The sequence below is a fragment of the Arachis duranensis genome, chromosome 3, assembly GCF_000817695.3.
Source record: "Arachis duranensis cultivar V14167 chromosome 3, aradu.V14167.gnm2.J7QH, whole genome shotgun sequence".
NCBI lineage: Eukaryota > Viridiplantae > Streptophyta > Magnoliopsida > Fabales > Fabaceae > Arachis > Arachis duranensis.
The window spans coordinates 12,794,587-12,806,532 of NC_029774.3; the positions used below are offsets into that span (position 1 = coordinate 12,794,587).

General features: G+C 34.9%; 1 protein-coding gene across 1 annotated transcript; it reads left to right on the forward strand.

Annotated features, from left to right (window-relative positions):
- Window positions 1-568: 568 nt before the first annotated feature.
- LOC107477662 (uncharacterized) lies at window positions 569-4,749 on the forward strand. The gene is made up of 4 exons (XM_016097716.3): window positions 569-744; window positions 1,186-1,287; window positions 2,078-2,241; window positions 4,405-4,749. Exons 1-4 carry the CDS (start codon window positions 651-653, stop codon window positions 4,510-4,512), a joined length of 468 nt encoding a protein of 155 aa, XP_015953202.1. The 5' UTR covers window positions 569-650; the 3' UTR covers window positions 4,513-4,749.
- Window positions 4,750-11,946: the final 7,197 nt, after the last annotated feature.

The window sequence follows — 11,946 nt, forward strand, 5'->3', positions numbered from 1 at the left end:
ATAGTAAAGAGTTATAGTTCAAATGGTATAGTCTTTTAATATTTATGTAAGAGATTGTGGATTCGAGTTTTCTTATTTTTGGTAAAAAAAAAATGATCAGATTAGCGTTTAAATTGTTATTATATTAGACATTGTCTACATAGAGAGATTTTAAGAAAAATTATTATTAAATAATAATAGATATTAATTTATCTATTTTTATTAAAATATAAAAATTAATTTGTCTAATAAAATAAAAAATTAAAGACTGATTAGATTATGGGAACAAAGTAGTTGGATTGCTTTCGGCCATTGTGAAGACTGAAGACCGAAGAGCCACGGAGAGAAAGGAAAAGACGGAAGCCCAAAAGAACCGTGAACATAATGCCATCAACATTCAACAAGATAAAATTGGGCCTAGTTGTCACTTGTCAAAGATTTTGTAGTTATTATTATTATATTTTTTTTAATTTTTATTCCCATTTTGTCTCTTTGTTTGCATTTGGTTTGTCAAAACTTGGAATCCAAATGGTGAGGCGAAGACACCTACCACGTTACGCTGTGTCCCATATATTATTAATGCAGAATGTAGGCCTACACATTACACACCCCTAATTCAACATCTTTCTATTATTTCCTTTCCTTTGAGCTTCCTCAGAAACGGAAACCCCATGGATTTTCCAAAGCTCAACATTCTTCTATGCTTGTCCATCTTCCTTCTTTCATCCTTTCGCGCTCATGCCAAAGTCAAATTTAACTACTGCGGTATGCGTTTCTTCTACTGCTGCTCCCTCACCTTTCTCTTTTCACTATTCTCTTCTTTTTCTTTTTCCTAAGGCTCAATCAGTTTCGAGATAACTGTTTACTTTTCTATTTCCTCTGCTTATTTCTATCTAGTTATGTAATTGAATAGTCTTGCAGTTCTGGAAGTTACAGTTGACTTGATCCTATCGAATGGATTTCTGAAGTTGGATATTTTTTCTTTATAATCATACTGTTTCTTATGGGATTAAGTTTTTGTTGCAAACTGCTGCATTCATTTTGATGTGAATGGATTTTCGTGATTTTTGTGTTTGAGGTCATGTGCGAGTGTGATCCTTCACTGTTGTTGACCTTTGGTCAATGCTTGATTCGGATTGGGTTTTGGATTGTGCACTTTTTGACTATTTATTTATTTGTTTATTTTCACACTCAAAATCTGTGCAGATAAGAAGGCAAACTATGATGTGAAGGTTTCTGAAGTTGAAATATCTCCAGATCCTGTTGTTAGTGGGGAAGCAGCTACCTTTAAAATTAAAGCTTCTTCTGGTAATCGCTCTTCTTCACACTTTTTTCTCTTGTTTAATTCTCGCTTTTCCAATTCGCATAACATATGTTTTAAAAGCATGTTAGAAGTTCTAATGTAGTTAATAGGTACTGGATTAATTATTAATTACAAATTACAGTGCATTCCAGGGGTTGACCCAGAATGGTCACATATAGGGATGGAAATGAACTGAGTTGAGCCTACACTTGGAAGCTCAAGCTTTGGTTGATAATATTAGGCTTTACTCATGATTTGGCTCATTTGTTACCGAGCCTTGCCATGAGCCTCAAGTACAACTAGATAGACGGTTATTGAGATTAAGCTTGCTCAAGTATAGATTAAGCTTTTGCCTATAAGTAGGTAACTTGTTCTCAGTATAATTATGCACCTCACATATGGTACAAGCTACTGAGTTGAACATAGCAAAGCTCAAGCTCGACTCATTTAGCAAATAAGTGCAACGCTCAAATATGGAACTCAATGCTTAAAGTCAGCCAATAAAGCTCATGACCTTAGTTTATCAAGCAAGAAATAGCTCGTGAGTCATGAGTTGGGTTAACTCACTTCTAGCCCTAGTCCCTTACAAGTTACACCCATTTTATTATTGTTTTCAGGAACACAATATGCCTTAAATACTAGATCTGAAGACTTAATACAATTTACCATTTATGTTCTGGATTCTGAGTACATTATTTGTTTCTTAATATTTGTATTGGTGCTGCTTCATCAAGTTAATGTATCATGTATTAGTGTGCTGAATTATGAGTGTACTGTTTTCTATCTTTCATGCAGGTCAAGCTATTTCTGGAGGGGACTTGATAATTGCAGTTTCATATCTTGGGATACCCGTCCGTACTGAAAATCATGATTTTTGTGAAGAAGTATCCTCCTGCCCTGTCTCTTCTGGAGACTTTGTGATTTCCCACACCCAGACATTGCCTTCATTTACTCCACCGGTTAGTTTTGATTTGTCTCACTCACACTCACATGTCTTACCAATGCTACAAGATTCTAAAAGTATGATCTATCATAATATCATGAAATAAAGCTTACTTCAACCTTTGATGCAATTTAATTGATACCATGATGGAAAATTCATTGAAAAATCATTGTGATCTACCACTCATTTGCTGCTTGAGCGTTGAAACTTAGATGCTTTTTACCATTATTTCATTTGACTTTGATTTGAGTGATAAGCTTTTCATTATTCAACATTCGCAAATTTGTCCTTGGCATGCTACTCACTCTTCCCTTTTGAATTGTGATTTTCCACACCCAGACATTGGCTTCATTTACTCCACCGGTTAGTTTTGATTTGTCTCATGCACACTCATATGTCTTACCAATGCTAAAATATTCTAAAAGTATGATCCTATCATAGTATCATGAAATAAAGCTTACTTCAACCTTTGATTGAAGTTAATTGATACTATGATAGGAAATTCATTGAAAATCATTGTGCTTTCCCACTCATATTGTGCTTGAGCCTTGAAACTTAGATTTAAGTTAGCATTATTAACTTACTTAATATGACTTTGATTGGGGTGATAAGCTTTTCATTATTCGACATTTGCAAATTTGTCCTTGGCATGCTACTCAATCTTCCCTTTTGACTTGGTAAATGCAAAATTGGTTTTCTATGTAACATAATCAAGATTAAAGTGGTAATTAAACTTTTCTCTCTTTAGAATATCAACAATAGTGTGGTATACAATATACATTTGAGGAGGTCATCAACTTTATTCTTCTACAGAAATGAATTTTTCTCATTAGTAAGTAGGTTTATTGCTGCTATACTTAGTTACTTACTATAAAGTGAGATTGGATTTTAACAAAATTTTTATGAAGAGGTCTAGGAGACCAACTACATAACAAACCAACTAAGCCAACTCCCTTTTATTTTTTATTTTGACATTCGAAAAACTAGGGTAGTGAGGAGTTGTTTTTATTTCTTTTTTTAACGAACCTGTTTTTCAACTAGTTGGTTGGAGTTGGCTTCACTCCTAGTTGGTTCCCTAGCGGAACCGAACTTTTATTTGGTCAATCTTACCAAGTCTTTGGGATAGTCAGATATGATTCTAGCTTGATGACAAAATGAAATTTGTTAAACAACCATTTTTTTTTTCTGTTGTGTTTGGTATTTTTTGCTTTAATGCTAGTGTCAGGAACCTAGTCAACAATAAACTAGGGCCTTATTTCTAAACTAATCGCTTAGGTGTTTTGAAACTAACTTGCTTAACTAGCAAGTGAGTGAGAGGAATCAGTATTCTGGTATTAACAAGAAGAGGGAACTACATAAGGGAATGAGAGGGATATCATGGGGTATGCCTCAGAATTATGAGGATGAGAATTGGCCTTTTGAAGTGCCATACACATTGTATTGTTCTTGCAATTTCAGTGTTAATTCCAGAGGAATTTCTGTGTTTTAGTGCAATCTTCGTGCATGAATCCTAGGTTCCTTACGGTTAGTTAATTAGTTTTCCAAATTTCTTTTCAGCTTTTTTTTATTATTATAATTGGGTGAACAGCCCATTTTCCAGTATCCATTTATATGTGTGGTTATACTTGCATGGAGTTATTAAGTTATTGGAATAAGGTAATTTCTCTAATGAAGTGGAGGAGAAAAAAAAAAGCTTTTTGATGAAATAGTATGGCTGAGCAATGAGATTGTAACTCATGTGGAGTATTATTCGAATTAACATATGCATAAGCACTAATGGTTTAAATTTGAAGTGTGAAACCTTTCATACATGATACATCAACCCAAAATATCCACCTACCCAAACACAGAAGCATTATATGCACTTGTTTATAGTGAGACGACTTGAGTATTATACGGGAAATGGAGTTTCAGCTTCCAACCACTCATTTTTTGTTTTATATATGTAACTTTAAATGTTATATATGAAATGAATGGCTATAGATGTTCCTAAAGCATACATGAATTGTGTTATAAAAGCATGCAAATATTTCTCAGAGATTGCGCATAGAACTACTAGCATTCACGTTTTCGTTTATCCTGTATTTGATGACAATATTCCCTGTGGAGGTAAACATTTAAGTCCAATAATTGCTGGGTTCATTTCCTTGTTTTCACTGCAATTTTTGTTTCTCTGCAGGGATCCTACACTCTGAAGATGACACTGAAGGATAACAAAGATGAGCTCTTAACTTGCATTAAGTTTAGCTTCACAATCAAATTTGGATCCATGGTGTCGGATGCCTAAATCCTCTTTTGCACTCTCATCTGGTTGTTACTGCATGGTTGCCATGTTTGTGTTGTAATATGTACCCTACGATAGCTTTGAAGATTCATATCTTAGCAATAAAGGTGGGAAAAATTGAAAGATGTAGTGGGGGCAGTGTTGTTTAATGTTCTTCTGAGAGAACAATCATGTCCAACTCCGAACATGTGTATGTTGTGCATACTTGAATCAATGTCAATGACAAAACTTGTTTGCTTACTGTGATCTTAGATCAGAAAGTATGATTTCCCTTTCCACAACATAGTTCAGACAAGAAAATCAATAGAGTAATGCTCATATTGGTTCATAACAAATTGCTTTAGCTAAATCAGTTTCAAACAAATATAATTGACAAATTAGTTCTTGATATTTTAGAATATTGATCAAATTAATCTTTAATAAAATAAAAAGATAAACTATCTTTTATTCTTTAAAATTTTAGACAATTTAAAATTTCAATTATATAAATTCTTAGAATAATTAAAGATTAATTTGACATTTCTTAAAAAATATTAAAAACTAATTTGTCTAATAATTTAAAACATGAGAGACCAAGTTATCCCAAAAAAAAAAAAAACTATAAAAACTAATGTGTTGGAATGGGATATAAAGAATACGACACTTTGGGACGTAGTCTTTCACATATCAAACTTTGTAGTGTTTGATTTATATATAAAGAATATTAATTAAATATTAGACAGGTGTATTAACAGAACTTAGAACTTCTTGTAATTCATTTTTTTCCTTTCTTATTATGTTGTCTGAGTGATAAAAAAAAAAGATGTTATATCAATTTTGAACAATTTTAATTTTAATTAATGTATTGATATTATATCAAATAATAATAATAATAACAATAATAATAATAATAAAACAACTATTATAACAAATTGAGAAATGTTATTCATTTTTTAAAATATTATTTTTTAAACAGTTTTTAAATTTAATCACTTAATTATAATAATTTTTTAATTACAAATTTTTCGATTTTTTAAAAAATTGTATCCATTGAGATTTAATTTAATTTTTATATCTTTAATTCTCGCTCATTTTCGATTTTAGAAAAAAATATTATTTATAAATATTATTTATTTTTTAAAATATTTTTTTTTATAAATGGAACACTACACTCTTTGATTTATTATATATGAAGATTGTAGAACATGACATTTTTACCGTGCATTCAGTAAGGCAATGTCACAAATTTCAAAATATTACATTTTTGTAACATATTTTAAAGTAGCATATTGTTGACACATGCTTGTTTCTATTATATTAGAAAATTTTTCTGTGATCCTAGTTGTATAGGATTTTTTATCTAAATAAATTAAATAAATATTTTATTTATTGAAATAAATAATTTTAAAAATTATTATAAAACTACGTAAGATTACTTATCTCCTTTACAGTGTAAACGAGATAAGATAGTACGTGTAACACGTGTATATCTCATTTACAACATATCTCGTTTACACGATAAACGAGATACATGGTAAATTATAACGTTTATAGTATAAACGAGATGGAAAAATATATGGAACCAAAAGGTGACAAGCCAAAAATTAAATAACTTAATTATTTATAATTATCTTAATTAATTTTATTCATTTATATTTTAAATTATTTGTTATTAATGGGTTTAATTCCAAAATTTGGTTTGAAGAGATACAATGAGGTATTCTTGATGGGAATCACGATGGAAGCCCACGGAACCCACTTCCGAGTCTTCACTCTCTCTCTCTGTCTCCACAGCTCCTAGTAAATCCTTGTTTTTCATCCAAACAGCAAAGAAGCACCAACCTCCTCCATCCAAGGAATATTCACGGCGCTTCCTTATCGGTAAACACTCATTTCTTAACGCTATTAGCGGTGCTGCGATTGATTGTGGTGCTACTTCTTTCCGAAAACGGTGCAATAATTCACTATTCTTCTTATCAATTGTCTACACACTATCCATCGAATCATTCAACCCGCGGCTCCCTCGTCGCTTCTCCCCGGTGTGTGACGCCATTGGCCGTGACATTTGTGATCGTGGTTCTCCCGTAAAAACCATCACGCATAGCGTTTACGGCACAAAGAAGCCGCGGTCGCGGTTCAAAGCTTCCAAAAAAGAGTATCAACCATGGAGTTATCAACTCCGGAAGGCGGTTCGAATAGCACATTGATCAATTCAGACGAAGTGAATGAAGAATTGAGTGTGTGTGAAGTTGTTATTCAAGAGGAGTCTAAGGTATGTTGGATAGGCTGGTCCTGCATTGTATGAAATTTAATGACAGTGTGCTATGTGAATGTTTCTTATTCATGCTAATTAGATACTTTTTACGATAAAGTATGCTTGACTCCCATATGTGTTAGCAATATTTTTTGTTGTTTTTTTATTGGAGTTATTCATTATATAGTAAGGATCTTAAGTTGATAAAAGTTTTTTCCGGTGTCTTTAATTGAAGGTCGATGAAATTATCGACGTCATTGTGACGAGAAAGGATGAGTTGGACTCGAGACACGAGGTTTGCATTATCCCTTATTGTGTTGTCATCCTGTCATAGTTATTGTGTTAAATCTAGTTTTAGTTCGTATTTGGTTTTGTGTATTGACATTACGGTTGCAGGATCATAGTGGGGAGAGTGAAGAGGAAATTCCAGTCATAGGAATGAGTTTTGGTTCGTTGCTAGGCACAAAAATTTTATGCAAATTATGCAAAGAAAGTTGGGTTCGTGACTAAAATCAGGAACACGAATTTCGACAAGACGCGGAAGGAATCAAAGATACCGGTTAATCAATCTATTCACTGCACGCAAGAAGGTTATCGGGAGTCTCGGGTGAAGGCAGCAACTCGGACAAACAGAATTACAGCCACGAGATGCAGCACAAAGATGTATGTCATGCTGGACAGGGAGAAGGAAAGTTGGGTTGTGTCTAGATTATAATAGAGGCATTCTGACGTTGGGATTTTTGTCAGTAAAGAATTTCATAAAAACAGTCGCGTTGTAGATATAGTCTCTAAACCGACAGAAATCCCTTCGTACAAATGTTTTGGTTGTCACAAGTAACAAACCCCTAAATAAATTGATAACCGAAGTATTTAAACCTCGGGTCGTCTTCTCAAGGAATTGCAGGGAAGTATGTTCTTATTATTGGTTATGAGTTTGTAAATTGGGGTTTTGGAAGTAAGGTGGGAATATATTATATGACAAGTAAAATAAAATAATAATAACTGTAAAATAAACCTTTGGCAAGGTATAAGAATTAGAAGTCCTATCCTAGTTATCCTTATCAATTGTGATGAGAATTTGATTTTTCTTCCACTTTGTTAACCTCTAACTATGAAGGTAAGTTAAGTGGATGAATTCCAATTCTCAATTAACAATGAGTTCGATAACTCAAGAGTTGCCAGTTATTTAACCAAAGCCAAAAGGAAAACTATCTACTCGAATGAAAATAATTGGGATAAGTACCGACAACATAAATTAAAGAAAGCAATCATAGATCTGAAATATTTCAAATAGCATTAATTTAAAAGAGTAATCTGTAACATGAAAGAGTTCATAAATTAAATTAGGATAAATAAAAATAAAAAACCTGGGATTGAGAGTCACTCCTAAAACTAAGAGAAGTCCTAAATCCTAATCCTAAGAGAGAGGAGAGAACCTCTCTCTCTGAAAACTACATCTAAAATTATGAAAAGTGAAATTATGAGTGCATGATTATGAATGGATGCATTCCCCCATTTTATAAACTCTAATATGTGTTCTCTGGGCCGAAAACTGAGTCAGAAACAGCCCAAAAGTCACTTCCAACGGTTTCTGATCCGTACAGGTCGCGGAAAAGTGACGCAGTCGCATGGCTCACGCGGCCGCGCGGGTTGCGTTCCTGCCAGGTCACGCGTCCGCGTGACTCACGCGTTCGCGTCGCCTGGCGTCAGGGCAGCTATTGCAAATTATATATCAAATCGAAGCCCCGGACGTTAGCTTTCCAACGCAATTGGAATCGCGTCGTTTGGACCTATGTAGCTAAAGTTATAGCCGTTTGAGTGCGAAGAGGTCAGGCTGGACAGCTTAGCAATTTCTCCAACTTATTGTATTCCTTCCACTTTTGCATGCTTCCTTTCCATCCTTTGAGTCATTCCTGCCTTGTAATCTCTGAAATCACTTAACACACATATCAAGGCATCTAATGGTAATAAGAGAGGATTAAACATAGGGAACTTAAGGCCAAAGAAGCATGTTTTCAATCAAAGCACATAATTAGGAAGGCAAATGTAAAACCATGTAAATAGTATGAATAAATGGGTAAAGAGTTGATAAAATCCACTCAATTGAGTACAAGATAAACCATGAAATATGGGTTTATCACATTCTCACCCCTGTTTGGCTAAGAAAGCTGTCCACTATCATGAGTATAGGGAGTTGACGATGCATGCTAAGTGCGTCATTACGGATAACGACGAAGCTGGCATAAGACCCAATAAGACATATTTAGCACTAGCAAACAAGGTTGGCGGGTCTTTAAACCTGAGTTTTTTAGAAAAAGATGTCAGAAATTACATCACAAAAACACCCCGATGTGTTGATGACAATGCGACTTTAAGGAGATGATGAATTATTTTGTACGAATGAAAGAGATCAATCCCAACTTTTTTTATGCAATAGATGTTGACGATGCTAATAAGTTCAAGAGCACACTCTGGGTAGATGCAAGGTGCAGAGCTTTGTATGAATATTATGGAGATGTGGTATCGTTCGACACCACTTACAAAAGAAACAGGTCTGTTTTTACTTATAGATCAATCACAAAAGAAGCTATTTTTAATTTGTTATTGGGTCTGTCATTTGTTGTTGGTGTTTTCGCAGGCATGGTCTATCGTTTGCATCCTTTGTCGGTGTAAACCACCATGGAAAGTTTACTCTTCTTGGTTTTGCTTTACTTGGGAGTGAGGAGATCCCTAGTTTTGAGTGGGTGTTCACGCAATAGGTAAGATACGTCAGGACTGCACCAAGGGAGAACATCACTGACCAGTGCAAGGCCATGGTTGGTGCTATTAGGAAGGCCTACCGGATACTGTCCACCGATGGTGCATCTGGCACATACTGAAGAAGTCACAATTCAAGCTTAGAGGTTACGCTAGGTACGGAGAATTGAATGCTAGGATGAATCACATTGTCTATAATTCTCCTTCTGCTGACTCTTTTGAAGTTGATTGGGCTGAATTCATCAAAGAATTTGACCTAGGTCAGAACAAATGGTTAATAGGTCCGTTATCATTAACTTAACTCCCATATATTGGTTGCATATTGCCTATTTATTCACTATTGGTAATTCTGTCGGTTTGAATTGGTTGTTGTGTTTTTTAGGAGTGTAATCGATGTTTTTTTATCTAGTCGGTGGATGTTTCTTTCAATACACAAACAGATAGTTTTTCTCTTGGAAAACTGGATGTTCTTTTATTTGTTTTCTCGGTTCTTTGAAAGCGGTCATCATGTTGTGTGTAAGCGACACTCTTATGCTATGTTTTTTTTTATGTAGACCTTTATGCCAATCGACGGAAGTGGGTTCCAATATTCTTCAAGAGTGAATTTTGGGCCAGTATGAGGAGGACATAGCGTAGTGAAAGTATGGACGCATTTTACGGGGGGTTTCTGCATTGCAAGAGCGGGTTGGTCTAGTTTGTCCATGAATACGACAACGTGCTTGGAAATAAGGAGCAGAAGGAGCTGGAAGATGATGCTGCAGACTCGAAAGGAGTCATCCCATGTATAGGGAGCACATGCATTGAGAGACAGTTTCAGCANNNAGCAGGAATACACCAGTAATATGTTCAGGGATGTTCAGCTAGAGGTAAGGAAAAAAAAACCAATTGCGTGGTTCGGTCAACTGAAAAACATGGTGATTCAATTTCTGTTAAAGTGGATGAGCAGAAGATAGTTTGGGAGAAGACTATTTACCGTACTTCCACAGTAGATTTTGACCCATTGAGTCAAGAAGTTCGGTGCGAGTGCAACAAGTTTGAATCCACTGGTATACTGTGTTGCCACACCCTTGCTGTGTGGTCATACTACAGAATTGACAGAGTACCGAGCTGTTATGTTTTCCCTTGATGGAGTAAGAACGTCATACACAAACACACCTACATTAAGAGTAGCCATGATGTGGCTTGAACCGATGAAGGCCACAACCTGTTTAGGCATTTGTGCTCAGAGTTCTGTAACGTTGCTTAGGAGTTCGTTAATTATGATGAGAAAGCAGCCATCTTGCGATCTGCCCTTTGGGATGCAAAGTCCAAGCTGACTGATTACCATGCCAACATGCGTTCGACTACTGTGGCTGTGACTCAGAATACCATGCCCACACAGAGCACAGTCGGTGTTGTTATATATGACTTACAAGGACCCTCAAGAGTTAAAACTAAAGGACGGCCGAAGAGTAAGAGACTTGGAGCAGAGTTGGACAAGTCAATTAAGAAATCGATACAAAAAAGGAAGAGAAAATCTCATCCCGTATGTGCTAGAAGTGAGGTCTATTTCAATTTTATTTTTTTGGGATGGTGTTGTTGACTCATATAGGTTGTTTTTTATTTTTGTGTTGTGCATTTTGTAGGATATTTTTTACCTTCAGACAGATAATGACTACGATGGCTCTGTAGAGAGAGGATTCGAGGCCTCAGATACTTGGAATGCATCGGAAGATCCTTTCATTTGATTGTACATTTTATTTCTGTGGGTGATTTTCTCATAATTAGCTAGAATTTGTGGTTCTTTTGACATAAATTAATAACCTCTGACGATTTTTTTTGCCACTTGCATTGGTCTGTTATGACACATTCAATAAAAGAAATAAAAGGACAAATGTGGATATCTTTTTATCTAATTATTAATTACTTTAGGTTGTGGGACTGTCATTGTTCTTAAGATCACGAAGTGCTACTTATATTTTGTCAAAAACAAATGGATTACATCCACCATGAAACCTGCTGAAGAATATTTAAGAAAACAATAGCCATTCACTTCTCAATGCAGTACACACATTCGCGAATGAGTAACACATGATACTTAGAAAATATACACAGAACCATCCAATTCGCAATGAAAAGAAACATCCAAATGCCTATCAGAAGCAACATCGACTTTAAAACTTAGATAAAGTCATCGGTGCCGACATAAAGGAACCTGCCGAGTATACTGATTACGGCAGAAGGCCATGCAATGCTTAAAGTACCAGCAACTTCACAATTACAACAATAGAAAACAAGGATAAAAAAATATACTTCTATTTAGTTAACATCATGCCGCTTAATGGAACGAAGTGCCGCCTAAATGTAGTCATAAACAAATGGGGTATATACACCAAGCGGAGTAGACTGAATGGCATACTAAGGCAATGCATTTCTTAATGAATTAGAGACATCCACAACGTGATAGG